Source organism: Nyctereutes procyonoides, unplaced genomic scaffold (assembly GCF_905146905.1).
Source record: "Nyctereutes procyonoides isolate TBG_1078 unplaced genomic scaffold, NYPRO_anot_genome, whole genome shotgun sequence".
Lineage (NCBI taxonomy): Eukaryota > Metazoa > Chordata > Mammalia > Carnivora > Canidae > Nyctereutes > Nyctereutes procyonoides.
Genome location: NW_026575037.1, coordinates 23,034,818 through 23,053,112, shown reverse-complemented (window position 1 = coordinate 23,053,112; position 18,295 = coordinate 23,034,818). Strand labels below are relative to the sequence as shown.

The following is an 18,295-nucleotide window of genomic DNA, read 5'->3' as shown; positions in this document are numbered from 1 at the left end:
AAACATTGTGTGTTTAGAAAATGGTAAGTAGTTTCACACTGGTTAAGTGACGAGTGTAAGGAGGCAAAAATACAGGAGGAATGTGATCATAAAAGGCCATATTAATTAAGCCAACATATGAGGGCTGATCTTTGCATCGGGTGCATGGGGAGCTGCTGAAGGCGGAGACTTCAGCGGTGAGATTCCCAAACATTTGGAGGGTGAAGCCCCCGCCATGGAAGACTTTCTCCGAGAGGAGAGTAGGAAGGTGGGAAGAGTTGTATAAACTGTCCTCAAGCACCTGCTTTGAGCCAAAACCCCAGCAAGACAGAAAGAGGGGCAGAGACAAAAACAGATTCTTCTTGACCAGCCTTGAAGGCCTGCTCCCCATTGCACGCGTATCCTCACACTGCATCCCCACTCCCGGCAACCCTAAAGCAAACTTGCTATCTTCATTTCACGCATACCCAAACTCAAGTTAAGTGGCTTCACCAAGGTCGTTTAGCTAGTAATTAGTATTCCTGGTGCTCCAAATTAGGTTTGGACATGACGTCAAAACTTCTTGCCTCTGAAGGTCACTGGCTCTGAAGATTTGGGACTAATCATTGCTGGGAAATGAGAGCCAGTGGATTTAGTGTGCTACTACTGGGTCTTGAAGCTTGGAAGGAGAAGGAAATAATTAAAGTGATATTCTAAAATGATATACGCAACCTCTAGATAAACTTACCACATGTTTGCCTAGGCTCTGGGGAAACTGTAAGAGAAAAAAAAGGAGTGCAAATTATTAAAATTTCATTTACATTATCTCTGCTATAGTCATTGTGGGAAAGGGTGGTTTATCGTGTTTCAAGTTCATAAATTGTCAAGTCTATGAGTTAGGTTTAATAGTGCAGGGTTTGCCTAATACGATGTTTTCCCATCAAAACTTCAAATGTTATAAACTCATGAGCTAGTTCTAGAAAAACGTTTTCACGAATTTGCCCACTAAACGTGATGGTGATCGTAAGAATATTCAGATTTTTGAGCACACATTTGATTACGGGGTGGTGACATGCCCAACTATCCACGCAGCCAAAAACATTTAAAGCTCCTCATCCCCTTGATTAATCTCAAAACAGATTTATATAATTATAACCCCTGGAGAGTTCAGCTTACACCTTTGTTTAAAAATTCAGAAAATAGGCCCAGGCTGCTTCATTCTCTAGTTTAACTGTTGCTAAGTTGTTTGCGCGTCTACTGGATCCAGGGTAATTAATGGCTCTTTCCAGAAACTGAAACACATCTTGGGTGAAGCACATGTACTTAACTAAACAACGAGTGGAAATGTGCTTTCTGAAAGCCGAGAGAGCTCTGCTAATCTGGTCTCCGAATTGCAAGAATTGGGGACAGAACGGTGGGCCTGCAGTCTCCGCCACCGCCGACCCACCGACTGGCACTGCCGACTGCTGGGTTCGTTCCCTAGAGGCCCCTCGTCTTGGCTTCCTGCTCCACATCGCATGACTGGGGCTCTAGAAACAACCCCCTGCTATTCACCACTTGGAATGGGGAAATCCATTGATAGAATCGTTCTTTTTCATACTAATACCTAAGCCCACTCTTGGAGAAAGAAGTCTCAGTGTATGCGATTATTTCTCTACTCCTCTGCACACTGTACACAACTCCTGGCGGCTGCTCACTAGAGCAGTGGGGTGGTAGGGTATTCCTGTAGCAGGAATGCCCTACAACAGCTGGCCCTGATCTCACCAGCTGTTGCCCTGCTAAAATACGTGGTGCGAGGCTCACTGCTATGCCACAGCCCCCGTGGTTAGAATACTCCATTGAACTTCTCAAGAGAAGGAGCCCAGTGTAGAGCAAATGGAAGACCCTTCTAGGAGCCCATCCCAGGTACATGGTGGTGGTGTGATTGTATGGCTGGGGGTAAGATTGTCACCTATTGTTGTGGGAGCAGTTGTATGGTTAGTGCTTGTTGCGGGTGAAGTGGACGTATGAGTCTCATCTGCAAGGAAATGAACAGAGAATAAAAGTTAATGAGTTTGTCATAAGGAAGGGCAACCGAATCTTCACTGCAGGAGTCCTCCTTGGAATGAACGCTTGCTCTTTTTTTTTTTTTTTGTGCTTATTTTTAAAATAAGAAAATGAATCAGCACTTTCTCTACCAATGGCCTTTTAAGAATACCAACATTTCCAATAATTAGGGCTTGACATCACGTAAGTCGGGAGAAACTATCCACTCCTTGGTGCGCTTCTTACCTGATGTGCCATCTTCCTCACACTACTCCTTTCTCCTTCAATTACAACTTCCTTATTTTAATTCCAAATATGGATACCAGTTACTCTTTATTATTAATTATTATTATTATTATTATTATTATTATTATTCATTGCCTGCCAGCCTTTCTACATATTCAGTTCCCACATCAATCCTATAACATGGATATTATAATATCCTTTTTTTTTCCTTTTTAACAGAGGAGACACACACAAATTATGAGTAGCTTATGCATAAGTCAACGAGGCTGGATTTGACCCCCGGCGGGGCTAGAGGACACAAGAGCCTATTATCTTTCTTCTTTGCCATCAACGTTCACACTACGAATAGCAAAATAAAATATGCAAAGAAAAAAGAAAAAAGCTTCCTGGCAAGTTTATCTTGTCTAATTTAGTATCAATATGTGAAACTTGGTAAACCGGGAAACCTCCAAATGATGTCTGGCCTGAGGTTAAAGGGCTGCAGGGCGTCCCTAGCTTGCACGTCACTGTCCCCCCTCACCCGGGGCTCGAACCTGAGGAGCTGGCATTGGCCGGGATGCTGGAGGCGCGCGGAGGCGCCGCGGAGCTGCTGCGTGCGGGCGGGGGGGAGGCTACTGGGGTGGCAGCTGGGTCTGCGGGGAAGGTGCGGGGGGTGGTCCACTCTCCCGAGGACCCTGCAAGCACAAAGGCCGTCGCCGCTGGCGTCGTGTCTGCCACACAAGGGGACGGCCAGACGGGCCCCCCAGCGGACCCCGGACGCCGAGGCCCAGCCCCGGGGGCCCTTGCTCTGTAGAACCGCGCAGACACCTGCAAGGTGCGTGGAAGAGGGGGTTCGGCTGGGACCCCGGGCGCACGCGGACCGTGCCATCGGGGCGCGCACTGCCGTTCCGGGGGCCCCACCCCGAGAAGCCCCCCCTGGGTGGCGGGTGGCCTTGGGTGGCAGTGGGAATGCACCCAGGGGACCGCGTGGGGGGCTGACACCCCAGGCCGGCCGCGGAGCTCCGGGTGTGCAAGCCCGGGTAGAGGGTGGCGGACGGGGAAGCGCAACCTGCCCTGTGCACCCATGGGTGCGCCTCTCTGGGTGCAGAGGGGAGCTGGAGGGGTGCTGGGTACAGGTGCTTCGGGCCACTGTCGGATGCCTCGGCCTCCCCGCCCCCAGGACACCCCCTCCACCGTAGGGGCCTCTCCCCGGGGGGAAAGCAGGTGGCTCTGGAGCCCGCGGCGCCCGATGATCCTGGCACCTCTCCCCTGGGGTGCAAGCCCCCCCCCAGGAGCACACCGATAGAGAGGCGGGGGTCAGGGGGTCAGAGCTCGGGGACCCCTCCCGCCCCCCAACCCCGCCCCCGGGCATCGCGCAGCGCCCACCGCGGGGCCGCACCCAGAGCACCCCAACCGCACCTGCCAAGACTCTGGGTTTGGGTCTCGGCTCATCTCCCCAGTCCGCCCCCCACCCGCCCCCGGTTTAACTGCGCCGCCACGGAAACCGTCAGCAGCAGCTCCCCAGGCCCTTTCCTGCTTTAAAAAATAATAATAATTTTTTTTTTTTTTTAGACCCAGAACTGGTCCTCTGCCAAGTTTTAAGAATCGGCGGGTTTGTCCCCTGCCTTCTAGCGTGTTCTTTCCCCGTCCCCTGCGCAAGCCTGGCCTCCCCCCCACCCTCCACCTCCCTGCCCAGGCCCTTGCTCTCCAGCTCCTCCCCCCCCCGCCCCCTCCCTAAATCCCCTACCTCCCTATTTTATAGGAAAACTACAGTTCCCTTGCGTAGGTAATCTCTGAGCTGCTTTCGGAGTGACTTCTACAATTTTAATTAGGGGAATTAATAATCCTAATCAGTTTTTAATCAGTGCAAGGAGCGGCTTGGAGGGAGGAGTCCCCTGGGGAGGGCAGGGCGCCTCCGGTGAGGGACCGCCCAGCTCATGCACCGCCTGGGAATCCCTGGCTTTGCTGCAAGCTCCACTTTTTTTTTTTTTTCTCCCTGCGGTTTTGGGGAGCTGGCCTGGGTGGAACGAGGCGGGGCCGAGGGCAGCTCCCTTGGCAGCTCTTAAAGCAGGTGCACAGCCTGTCATGATCTTTGCGCCAAGGGAAGAGCGTTAATACTGAAAAAAAAAAAAAAAAAAACATCATTCTCCGTGCTTTGCTTGATTTCCGTATTCAATTCGCGCTTGAGGCAAGGCCACTGCGGTGCCAGCCCCGTGGGCTCCCCCATTTAGATCTTTGAAATGATCCGAGGCCCTCGGGGCCTCTACACCCTTGCAGGTGTCTGCGCGCATCCCGGTTTCTCGGGATAAAAAAAGACACCAGGAAGCGATGGAGACGCTGACTTTGGAAAGACCAGGGGGAGGATGCTTTGCCTTGTTTCTATACACGGAGATGCTCAGCTGCAAAGAAGCTTTAATATTTGAATGGGGACTGGGAAGCATCTATTTCTTTTTTTTTTCCCATTCTCGAAAAAAAAAAGCAATTAAATTGTGGTTACGATTTCTCAGTGCCCTTCATTGACGATGGAAGTCATTCACCCTTCACGATTTTGTTTATTGGTCAGAGGTCTTTAAGCAACAAATCACATATATTGTTCTTTATTGCCAGCAAGAAGTTTTCACTGGGCAATGGTGCTGGCCTCAAATAGAAACATATAGAGCACCCTACATAACTGTTTCCCCCAAAACAGGTCTGTCCTTTATTCTCGAAAGATTCCTTCTGGGCAATCTCCTCTCTGCCACAAGGACCTGAGTGGTGCGGCCTCACAGACTAAGCGTAACCAGGAAAGTAGGAAATTGCAAATTCACCAACTGGCAGGTGCTACCCGTTTAGCAAGTGGCTGGACTCCCTCACAGTGGTCTTAAGCCTGACAGCCCCGCAAACCTGATGGGTCATTCCTGCCTGGTGCAGGGGTGCGTGCGAGAAGGGCAACAGTGCTGCTGGGTGTCTGCGGGTCGGGTCCGGCAGAGGATGCCTGCGAGCCTGTGTGCGTGAGGAGAGGCAGCTGTGTGACACCTAAGGTAAGAAAGTGAGATCATTTCAGTATTTCCCCGCAGATGAGACATTTAAATACTAGGAGGTTATAACTATATTTGTTTACCAGACCGTGAAATGACTCAATCTATTAAAATGTGTGTCTGCCTCTACTTAAATTCACCTGGCAGGAAGGTGGCACCTGAGTCCTTGATTTACATATTCCCAGAGGCTCCCTTTGGGCCATGATATCACGGATGACTCAGGTTTCCAGGTGGCTTTGGACCCCCTAGGCCCTAGGAGCTTTTTGAACCAACCCTCCTTCAACCCGACACACTGAAAGTTGAGATAGTGCTTTGTAGGAAGAATCAGGGAAGAATCCCTCAATATACAATATATAATATGCAAATCGAAAAAAGAAAAATGGGCAAGACATGTAACAGATATCTAATATATACAGTGGCCAAAAGGCATATGCAAAAATGCTCATCACATGACACTTTTTCAATGTAAAAATGAAATACTTTAACTATCACACTAGGTTTATTATATCTAGTATTGGAAAAAAATGCGGGGAAACAGTTGCACACACGCACACACGCACACACATTGTCACCGAATCCCATGTCTAGAGTCTGGAAGGTTTACCACCAATATAAACAGTATCTTTAAAGGATCAGGATTTGCAGAAATAGTGCTTTCATTGTGCCTGTGTGTAAAGTAAATACTATATATATATGTATACATTTTAATATTTATAAGCATAAGTATATACTTTGTATAGACTTCTATATTGGTGTTTTGCAAAAGGCATAACACATTTTTATAAAAATAATATTACATGATTATGGGGATCCCTGGGTGGCGCAGCGGTTTAGCGCCTGCCTTTGGCCCAGGGCGCGATCCTGGAGACCAGGGATCGAATCCCACATCGGGCTCCCGGTGCATGGAGCCTGCTTCTCCCTCTGCCTGTGTCTCTGCCTCTCTCTCTCTCTCTGTGACTATCATACATAAATAAATAAAAATTTTAAAAAAATATTACATGATTATGTTAATTATTGGTGAACGATTCTGAAAACGTTTGAAGATATTACAGCGTTAGAAAAATGGATTGAGGGAATTTTTCCCCCCTATACTTGTCAGTAAGCAGGAAATTCCGATTGTATCCCACAGCATAGATCAATTACAAACAAAAATTAAATAACACATACAGATTTTACCCCAGTAGATAATTGAAATATCACCTGATAGCAAGATGACTCTCTAGAGGGGAAAAAATGGGTTCTTTTATTGGAAAGTGTAAGAAAACCTTCCAAGCTAATCTCACTAGCAGTATTATTGTGCTAGGGCAAGTTAGTATTAATATCGTTCATCTTCATTCCCAATATATTCCATTTTAAACATTTCTTCTCACATTTTGCTTCATATGGAATGGTGTATGCATGTGTTTGTGTACAAGAAGTGAAATGCGGAACCTTTGAAATGGAACCTCTGAAGTGTGCCATTTATTCAGGAAAAACCTTGAGCCTGAAATGTTCTACTTAGCCATCAACACCCTCATCCTCACATTCCTTTTTTTTTTTTTTAAAAAAATTTTGGGTCATGAAACCGAATGCTTGCAATGTTCACAGAAGTCCTGGCCACTACTCTGCTGGGGCAGCAGAGAAAGATGGAATGTTCGGTTCTGTAATCAACATAAGGAGGCATTTATCATTTATTTAACTGCATATTACAGGCAAGAAACTTTATCAATATGGTATTCAAAACATTACAATGTACCCCCCAATTTCTCAGATGGTGCCATACATACGCGTTTTCCAAACCGAGATTAATGGCAAATAGCTTAGGCTCTGATCGGAGTATGTCTATAAACCTACTTGCCTCAGAAAATGACAGGATGGCACATTATTTCAGAAAAGGCATAAACAAACCTCACGATGGTTGATTTAGGTACCGAATACACTGACAGAACTAACACTAAATAAATATAGAATGAGCAAATCACAGATTTATTGGGATTCCGAAGAGCCTCCGTGGTCTTCCGTGGAAAGAAAATGCCTCCCACGTCACTGGTAGTTTGTTATGAATGTGGCCACAGAACCTTAAATTAAACCATTAGGACTCTCAACCTTGATTATTTTTTTTAATAATGCAAATATCCCTGGAGGAAGTGCACATAGCAAAACTGGATTATTCATCCCTAGTGTGGTTTTTTAAAAAAAATAATTTGTCTATCTCCACTAATTTTCTGATATTGAGAAACTGGAGTTGAACAGAGAAAGGTTCTTCTTCGGAATTACAGCCAGGGAGGGCTTGACTGACAAAGCCTTGAAATAGTGAAATCTGATGTTCAGAGCTGCGAAAAACTTAAGAAAGCAGAAACCGGGCCGATGATGCAGAGCGTGTAGCTCAGAGGTTGCCCAAGAAACTCCCCTCCTACCCCCCAACGTGACTTGTGGGGGGCCCCCCTTCCACCCCTCCTTGCCAGCATGCATTCATTACTTTGGTCAGTCAGTATTGCATGAACACCTAGACGTCCTACACTTTGCACACTTGAGTAACATCACACATAGAAGCTGCACATAGAATTTAGAGAAAAGCTGTTCTGATAACTTTCGAATTCAAAAAGAAAGACAAGTGCTCCCAAACTCATTTCAGTTAACACTTCCGCGCCAACCTGTCACATCATGCGAATTAGCATTATCCAAAGAATTCCGGGATTCTTCAGTCGATGTACTACTGTCTGGACTAAGAGGACGCGTGGTCTCTGATGAGTAATTTTCTCTTTCAGAGATGCTTGGGAGTGAGAATGCAGTGGTGCGGGTGGGTAAGGGGTCGCCTGGAGTACTGGGCTTTTCTGTTGAGTTCAGTCCTATTGTGTTCATGGGAGATGGAAAAAGGAAAACAAATTAAGTGTGTGAATCATATCCTGCAACATATACTCATCTGAGTTTACTAACTGCCCAGTCCTTTATGGCACGCATATAAATATTTATACATACCTGTGTATATGCACGCACAACATACAGACATGATATATGGTCTGTGTATATATACATATATGTGTACACGGTGTGTGTATATGTTAGTAAATACCAATACATATATACACACATGCATATATATATATATATATATATATAAATATAGAGGTACAGATGCATAGACTTAGATATAAAATGAGCTATAGAACAAAGGCTAAAGATACAAATGGGGAAGTGAAGTTGAAAGCAACTATTCCCTGCCCTCTTCCCATTTAATTGCTAGATTCTCAGAAGGATGGAGCACAGGCAGAAAGAAAACCGATCAACAGAAATTGTAAAAAAATATATGCATATACATATGCATATAATATATATGACTTATCAATGAGGAAAAGATAAAGAGAAACTCCAAAGGAGATTATAGGAGGACTAGTGTTCCAGGAGAAAGAATGAAAGATAAAATCCTAAGTACAAGTGATTATTTTTTTAAAAAATCAGAGTCAAACAAAGCAAGGATTGGGTAAAAGGGAAACAAAGTCGCAGGTACACAAATGGCCCAAGTCTACAAAAATGTTTTCAACTTTTTGAGAATATAAGAAATACAATTTGAGAACTTGAAATAACATTTTCCGCAGTTTCAAGTCCCCTTGGAAGAAAAAACCATGTGAAAAGGTGGTGTTGAAATAGGTACAGGCCCAGCTGACTGGAGTCTATAATTGGTAAAAGCTTTCTGCAGGGCACATTAGTACCCTATACTAAAGGCCTTTAAATTTTTGGTATTCTCTTACTCACAATGTGTATTTCTTTATACAAGAATGGGGGGGGTGCAGAGATTACACCAAACGTTATTAAAAAACAAAACAAAAAAAGTGCCACATTGTGATTTCTGGATATTGAGGTTATAGTATTTTTTCTACATCATCTACCTTTACTATGTGTTTGCTTCTACGAATAGCCAAATTTATGTTTTTCAATATTCAATGAACAAAAAATTGCATGATATTATACAAGTATTTTAACAATTCAGTTCAACAAGAATGGGTAAGAGAACATGGCACGAATAAGGGAAGAGAAAGAAGGGGAGAAACTGGAAAGAGTAGAAGTGATAAGAATCAAGAACCAAAATTAAAAGATTACTGAATAGGGAATTAAGAAAATGGAAGTAGAAAGGACACACAGAAGTCCTAATTTCATTCCCTAATACCAAAGTGAAATTGATGTTTGCTAAATAGGTAAAAAAAAACATCTATACCCTCTTGAACATGCCCCAAGGCCATGCACATGAAATAATGTGGAACTCTTCTGTGGCTACAGAAATCCAAAGTGATAGTACAGTTGTTACTATCTTTGTTTTCCAAGGAAAATTTTCAGTCCCTAGAGGGTCGTAACTCAATTACTCCCAAATCAACATATTTACTGACAAACTTTCACCCATTGTACAAGTCGACAGATGTAGCTAAGTAATAGGCAAGTGGCTCCTTCTTGGCTTCAGTGTAAAATTGTAAGTCTAGCTTGACTTATTCTCTCATCTGCTCTTTGTTGAGTAAGAGGGAGGCATGGGGGTGGAAGAAAAGACAGCGGAAAGGAACAGAGGGAGAGAACAGGGAAGGGAGAGAGGGAGGAGCTTAAAATTCTATGCAATAACATTAGTACACTTTCATCGTTAGAGACTTGAACAATTTCTCATTTGTTGTTTTTAGGTTAAACTATCTTTGGTGTTGGCAGGATTCCTGTGGTACATCCACTTTGAGAGAAACGTCCTGATGTCGTCCCTTTATCACCCACTCCCACTTTTCTTTTAGATTTGAATTACAAAGAGACTAACGGGAAAATCACTCCAAATACCTCTCATAATAGTGCTGTGCTTCGTTGAAGAGTAGCATTCCTAAAGATTCTATCTCACCAAGCAAATTCACTTCAAGGTCTATGAAAAACCGGTGTTCTGAAAACTACCTTCCTACCTAGAAGCCTTAATATTCTTGAATATGTCTGAAGCTCAATGCACTTTTCCTAATTCGATGGAATAAGAATTTAACTCAGGATCAAAAAAAAAAAAAAAAAAAAAAAAAAAAAAAACCACACTCCAATTGCCAGTTCTACATTGTCCTTCATCTTCACTTTGGAGATACCACTGGTTTCCATTGATCATTTTCGTGCTGGCAACATTCGCCAGAGCCATTCTCGTTTGCATTTGGGGTCACTATTTTGACTTACCTGATGTCATCACTTGGAGGCTTGACAGTTCAGACACAATGGGAACTCTCTCAAGAAGATGATGAGTCATCTACCATTTTAAACATTCACTCCCCATTCTACCCCCTTCTTCCTCCCCTCCTGCAACAATAGCTGATTTATATGATTGAAATGAACTTAATCCTTTGTAAAAGGTGGAGATGCTAAAATGCATGAGAGTAGCCGGCATAAACCAATCACATCTATGCACTAATGATTTTCATGTTTTTATGAAACTTCTCTGCCATACCATGCACCTATAAAATCTTAATATTACATCTTTTAAAAAACAAGAGAGTATACTACTTACGCAGATTCAGGAATGTTTTATTATTTTTCACATAGTTCTTTGTTTTCGTAGTTTGGAATGAATTTTAATTACACAAATAATTCCTTTAATTACCCAATTTCCAGAACATTTCGAATGCACCTAACTGGAACTCTGCATTAGAATTATTAAATCAGAATTATCGTAGTGGCTGTACTTACCTTTTTATTGCATAACGTCAACCATATGGTGAATCAGGAAATCAGTAATACATTTTAAACAACAATAACATTTAAGTGATATAACTTATTTTCTTATTTTGCATGTAGTATGCATGAATTTATTTTTAACATCTTCATTGTTTAAATTTAACTTATCTCGTGGTTAGAATATTCATTAAGACTACTAATTCCATTGTGACAATAGAACTTAGACATGATTATGATAAAATATCTTACTAAACTCAAAGTTTCTCATCTTTATATATATGTATATACATATATATAATATGTTTAGAAGTCTAATTTCTCAGATAATTCCTTAACCGATTTTTGAGCTACAAAATTTTGTGATCTAACTTGAACTGTTTGTAACAATAAAATTTAAACAGATTGGAGCCCTGCCATGTAATTTATTACCAAGTTTAAGAAAAGCTATAAATATACACAATAATATGTATACAAATGATACATTCAAGTAGTTTCAAACTTTATATCTTATAAGCAGGAATATTAAGAACAAGAAAATATCAAGAATGATTATTATAACATTCGTCCTTATAAAATGATTTTACTAGGTAATAATAGAAAATTCTATCAACATTAAATATGTAAAGTTTGCAAAAAAATAAATAAATAAAATGCAAATATTAATTCTTACCAGAACTGGAAACATTTACTCCTGAAAAAAAGAAAACAAACATCTCTTAGAAAATGTCAAATTTCATATATATGTATATACATACATGAATACACATATACATTATATATATATATATATATATATATATATAATCTCCATGCTAGTTAACATTCACAAAGTGGCAATTTTCAGTACATTTTACCCCACTGAAGCTACATTCCTTCGCTGAATGTCATGTTTAGAAAGCCCAAGTGTGTGTGTCAAACTATGTTATTAGTTTTTGAATCTCAGGTAAAATAAGAAAAATAATAAAATAAAGGAGAGCTATTAGAATTAATCTCAAGCCTGCAAAGGATTCCCCAAAATGGATTCATTTATTTAGATAACAATTATTTATTGAGTGCCTACTTTGTGCTAGACATTACGCCACGTTCTAGGGATATAATATAACCAAGATGTAGAAATTTCCTGTCCCCATTGAGCTGAGTTCAGTGTGAGATATAGACCAAAAAAAAAAAAAAAGTCATACAATGTGATGATCAATGAGACAGAATGTGCTATAGAAGCACATAGAGGGATCATCTAATTTAGACTTCCAGGGTTGATGGCCAGCTGGTGGAGGAGGTAATAGAGAGGGTTTCTTGAATACATTTAAGCTGTGACCTAAAGGATTATGGACAGTTAGCTTAGTCCTAGAGGAGTAAGAAGTTGGGATTTGTCCTACAGGCTTTCGATAGCCATCAGAGAGAGGTGTTTAAGGGAGGTCTAATGGAGAAGCATTTTAATTTTTTATTGACCTGTTGTAGAATGGAAAATGGGTTATCAGGAACAAAGCTGGGGACAGAAACATCGGGAGACCAAAATAAAAACATGTGAGAAAGATGATGTTCTACATGAGGAAAATGGTACCAAAAAAAAAAAAAAAGAGAGAGAGAGAAAGAAAAAGAAAAAGACACGAAAAAAATCTGTGAAATATTTGAAAGTAGTTATCAAGATTTTGTGGATCCTTAAAAATAAAATAAAAGACTTTGTGGATCTTTGCAAGTAAGAAAGGCAGGGATTGAGTCACAAGGAAAACGTTCAGGTTGATGGTTTAACATACTAGGCAATTACAGTTAGGTAGATTATGGAGGCTTTCACCAAGCTAAAGGAGAAAGAAAAGCAAAAGAGACAGGAAAATTTGGTATGTTTGAGACTTTTATGTAAACATGTTTAGTAATATGTGGAGGTGGAGGTTGGTAGCTCAGGATGTGCATTCGGGCTAAGACTCTGGATCAGCATATAGACGGATATTGTGGCTATGAAGGTGAAGGAGATCCCCACTCATAAAAAAAGAGGACTGCCCAGGATAGAATCCTGAAGTTGAATAAATATTAAAGGAGAGGGACAGCAAAGGTGACTTAATTTTCTATGTAGGAGGGAAATTGAAGTCAACAAGAGTTACGAATAGAGGGTGTTTTCAAGAAGGAAAAAAAATGAAATCAAATGAGATGAGAGCTAACGTGGATCGATTGGATGGATTTATCAAGTGGGCTGGTGGGAATGTTGGAAAATCCAGTTTTATTGCTGTGATGGGAACTGGATTGAGTCTGCAGGGGACTGAGGCATGTTTTCATCCCCCTTCTTTGTAATGGCTATTAACAAGATCATAAAGTTCTTTCCCAAATGATAGTGAACTGATGTGAAAAGGAATCAAGCATCAAATAAAATAGGTGCACTAGTATATAAGGCACCTTCCTGCCTTGATGTTTTATTTTCTGATCTGAAAAAAAATTTTTCCCCTCAGAAGTATCATCAGATGAGTATGACCCAGTAGTCTTCAATGATGTTCCCTGGCTTACTCCTTAATATAAAAAGTATTCGTGTATTATATGTTATATATTATTATGTATTATTTATATTATATATAAATCATAATTATCAAATTATTAAAGTATATATTATTAAAATTTATATTGTATCAAAAATTTTCTTACTTTCTCATTACATTTTTTTTTTTTTAAGATTTTGTTCATTTCTTTGACAGAGAGAAAGAGCACAAGCAGGGGGAGCTGCAGAGGGAGAAGGAGAAGCAGACTCCCAGCTGAGCAAAGAGCCTGATATGAGGCCCATTCCCAGGACCTGGGGATCATGAACTGAGCCGAGGGGAGATGCTTAACTGACTGGGCCTCCCAACGGCCCCTCATGAAAGTTCTCTACTTTTTCTTTTCTTTTTTTTTTTTTTTGAATAGAAATTAAGTAGATCAATTTATTCAATTTATTTTTTGTATATTTCACAAGTATAATTTTGGAAGGGCCATTTGACAAATTTCAGCATTAACTGCCAACTCTATAGACATGTTCAACAAAAAAGGCATTTACTCTTGGCCCTTTTAATACAGGCAAAGTGTCCTATTGCATCACAAATGAGAGATGCAGTAACAGATCTGAGGGCTTATTAAAAGAAATTAGGTGTTTTTTCCAAACGTTATTTGGTTGATAACATAATACAAACATAACATGAATGGTTTCATGACCACCAGCAATTTGCAGAATAAAACCCGTAAGTCTACTTACTTCAAAGGCCAAAACTAGTGAAACAGTATTAAAATTGGTTTTTAAATCCTTAAATTAACAATCGCAGAACGATATTTCTTTGATCTCAATTTTGTAAGGTGTGGTGGGGGATCAGGGGGAGAAAGGATGGGGGCGCGGCGAGAAGACTGGCAGTGCATGCTGAGTTTCAGAGTTGGGACAGTGGCTCAAATTAGTCATCCAGATTAGGATAGTGTTTTAGAAAATTAAACATGTGTCCTAAATGTGGCATATTGAGAAGGACATTCAAGGATGATAATTCATCAGCCCTAAATACCATTTAATGAAAGCCATCTGGAGGCTTGAGGGGTAAGCAAGATGGGGGCAGGGTGAAGTAAAATGAGGTGAAAAAGGAAAATGAAAAGTATAAGAAATGTGTTTAATGCTGAGAAGTGTGAAAAGGCCACCAGAGAAACTTCCTTTAGTTGACACTCAAGTGTGCTCTTCCTCTAGGCTACCTGCCTCTGGATCACCAAACACCAAATTCACAGCACAATTTAAGCAGAGATTACATTTCAGCTTTGATAAAACTTCACAAGTATGGTTTTGTTACATCAAGTGAAAAGAGCAACTAATTCCAACTTTTGAAGTAAGAACAAGTAGAGAGGCCTCCCTCAGCCTGCCGTGATGAATAGTTAAGACTTATTTTTAGGTCAGCAGCACATGAGTATTGAATAACTTGTAAATAGACTGCAAACATGCTGCTGCCAGTTCATCAAAACATTCCAACAATTCTTACTATCCCAACATGCCAAGAACTGTAGTTGTTTTAGTCAGATGTAGCCTCCAAAAATGAAAAGTTTCTCAAAGTGTACCACCAAAGTAGGAGCTACTGGACACAAAACAGGTAATTTATTCCAGACGTTAGCCAATTTTCATGAAATATCCGTTACCCTCAACTTCAGTACACTCCAATATTCATTTGTAATAAGCAAGACAATTAAAATTAGCCATTTTTCAAACCACAACTCTGAAATTAGAGAAATGGACAATTAAACTCATCTAGTCAACATCTTCATTCAAGCAATGGTGAAACAGTCTGCAAATAATGTCAATAAACCGAGATTTGAGGCAGAACAAAAAACAGAAAAATTAAAAACCTCTCTATCGCCAGCACCAATAATGGAGGCTAAGCAATTATACCTACAAATTCTTGTTGACAGGTCATTCCTAATGGAAAATCCTGAGATTTTAAGTACTGTGACTTTACAGAAGGCAGGTTGGTTTAATGAGGAAACTTTTAATAAAAAGGCAATCAACAGTATTTTATTTTGGGCACTTACTGAGTATTTCACAGATCCTCAACAAGTTTTGAGGTAGGTTAAATATCAGCATTGTAATTTGCAAAATAAAACTTAAGAGGTTATATCACTTGTTGTAAACTATAGCAGGAATCCCATCATGGTCAAGAATAACATGGTCTCTGTGATCTTTCAGATTAATCATCTCAGATGTGTAAATTTAATGTTGACAGCTTGCAAGTACCCACCAAAATTTTTTCTTAAAAAGACAAGATATCACAGAAATTCTACTTTGGGGTATTGCCTATTCTTAAATGGATCCTACAATGATCATACATATTGTGGAATAATCTACTTGCTCCCATCATAAATATGTTTATATATAACTGGTCTTTAAAATTACAAACTAGAACATTACTGATTTCATTGCTTTCCTGCCTTTTGGGGTGGGTGGAGCAGGAAGATCATCAGCAAGTCTCACTGAGAGCGCTAGGCAGCCTTTAAGAGCAGGTGCTATGCTCAAGGCACCATTTACAATGATTTGGGGTCATAGGAAAGCAAGTACACGGATGGAGCCATGATCTAGAAAAGATGCCTGGATCGAAAAAGAGGGGAGGCCCTGTGCAAGTCAAAGACAAAGAAAAAAATACTATCATCTCAGGCTACTGATCTTCATTGCCATGCTATAGCATATCACCTATGGGAAGAAATCTTAAAAGAGCAGTAAATATATCCCAATGAAGTCTGTTAATTAAAATTCTTTACTAACTAGATAAACCACAAGTAAAATTAAATTGGTTATTTTATTAAAGTGACATCTATGGAAGCAAAATATCTAATTTTTTTTTTATGATAGTCACAGAGAGAGAGAGAGAGAGAGGCAGAGACATAGGCAGAGGGAGAAGCAGGCCCCATGCACCGGGAGCCCGACGTGGGATTCGATCCCGGGTCTCCAGGATCGCGCCCTGGGCCAAAGGCAGGCGCTAAACCGCTGTGCCACCCAGGGATCCCCAAAATATCTAATATTTTAATGTATGTTCCACCTACCACACAAACGACTCTAAAGGTCACAAGTATAATTCACTTAGCTTACTTAAAATTATTTACCAGAATTCAGCTCATCCTGACATGGGTTCCTGGGCCAATTTCTCAGGGATTTGTTTCAGTATAAAGTTCATTTTACTTAAACAAGTCTCAAACATTAGTAATTATACAGGATTAAGGGTGGTTAATGAACAACTGAGAAATTATAAGAAAAACATTATTCTGTTCGAAAATATAGAGCAGATTTTAACAGTGAGGACATAAACTTATGCTTCTGAATAGACTAAACAGCACAGCTGAACACGATTTGAGTCAAAGAGGCAAGAAAAAAAGGAGGAAAGGGCCACAGGAGGCAGAGTATCGAAGCCTTTTATTCTAGTGGCCCCCGAGTTGACTTAAGCTCTTTCATTTGTTACTAAAATCCACGACATTCAGTGGCCTTGTGCAGATATGCTATGTTGCTTAGGCATATCTTTTGTCCTATGCAGAACATCTCATTTTGACTTTTATGAAAATTGCAAATCGTATAATTTACATAAACTTTTTTAATGTAGAAAGTTCTCTACTTTTCCTTCATAATTCATACTTAAGTATTGTTTTTAATTTACATGATTTGGAGTTTTGTCCCTCCTCTTGTTTAGTTAGCTTTCATTTTTCTATCACATGTAAAATAATATTTTAATTTTTTATTTAATTTTTATTTTCCCATTAGTTTTCTCCTCATTTGTTTTTATTTCCTTCTAAATCAAGTTCTTAGAATTGTGTTGATTTCCATAGGAAGTAATTACAAAAATTAAAGAATATATATTACCATAGAAATGGCTGACAGTTCTTGCGTTTTAGGTGAAAGAAAAAATAATCCTCATAATCATAAATAGTTTAGCATATTGCCACATTCAAAATGTTCAAGTTAATTCGAGTGTGTAAACACATTTCATATGATACATCTCTTTAAGAAGTCCGTAAGTTTTTAGATATCTAAAACGATTTTGACATGCTCCTTCTCAATATAAACGGCTAACTCCTTGGAACTTGAAACAAGTTAATTTTATTCAGTAAGTTCAAAAATATTTATTGTTTTGCTGGTGTGATATTAGGTGTTAGTTTGAACACGTAAAAGGCATGGTCCTTTGCTCTGGGAAATATTACAATCTGTAAGATGTCTCTATCCATATCAATAGATAACTCCAATGATCTGAAAGACATTTCGGTCATAGGTGAACCTGATGATGACTCATAATAAAATTCTTGCCATTGGTGATCAGCAAGAGTCACACAACAAGATGAGAGGAAAGAGAAGCAGCCACAGATGTGTAGCTAAGTGCCCTGCATACCATAATGGTCGATAAGTAATTGGTGAGTGGTTTTGAGCAGGAGTAAACCCAAAGGAGAAATCCAACAGCTCTGATGACAACACCTTTGGGAGAGAAGCCAGGAGCAAGCCTCCTTATAGGCTATGATAAAGACATTAAATTTTGTTCCTGAGAATGATGGAAGCCATTGGATCAATAAATGTAGAACAGAAATCAAATAGTAGATAAGATGACAAAGAAAAGAGGAATCCTAATGTTGCCTGTACTAGATCCGTCACTAACTTGACAGACCGCTATACTCTATTGTTCTGATTTACTAGTTTGTTGCACCAAAATATGTAGCACAGATGATATAGGACATGTTATGGAACGGATTTATCATTTGTCAGATATTTAGTATGGAAATGGAAAAAAAGGATTGTTGGGATAATAAAGAAGCTTTCTATTTTTTTAAGGTTTATTTATTTATTTATTTATTTATTTATTTATTTATTTATTTATTTATATTAGAATGAGAACATGAGTAGTGGGGAGCTGCAGAGGGAGAAGGAGATGGAGGCTCCCCACTGAGCCGGGAGCCCAAGGACTCAGGGCTGG

The 18,295-nt window shown here is 40.2% G+C and overlaps 1 protein-coding gene across 4 annotated transcripts in view; it reads right to left on the bottom strand.

Annotated features, from left to right (window-relative positions):
- The window catches only part of PTPRC (protein tyrosine phosphatase receptor type C), a 124,459-nt gene that overhangs the window by 53,649 nt on the left and 52,515 nt on the right, over nt 1-18,295 (bottom strand). The window contains exons 3-8 of one of the 4 annotated variants that reach the window (XM_055319472.1): nt 11,545-11,565; nt 7,859-8,053; nt 5,092-5,223; nt 2,763-2,903; nt 1,910-1,975; nt 707-733 (exon numbers count right to left, since the gene is read on the bottom strand). In XM_055319472.1, the coding sequence (XP_055175447.1) occupies nt 707-733; nt 1,910-1,975; nt 2,763-2,903; nt 5,092-5,223; nt 7,859-8,053; nt 11,545-11,565 (582 nt within the window). The remainder of the gene's footprint in view (nt 1-706; nt 734-1,909; nt 1,976-2,762; nt 2,904-5,091; nt 5,224-7,858; nt 8,054-11,544; nt 11,566-18,295) is intronic. The other 3 variants (XM_055319473.1, XM_055319474.1, XM_055319475.1) reach the window with 3 other exon arrangements.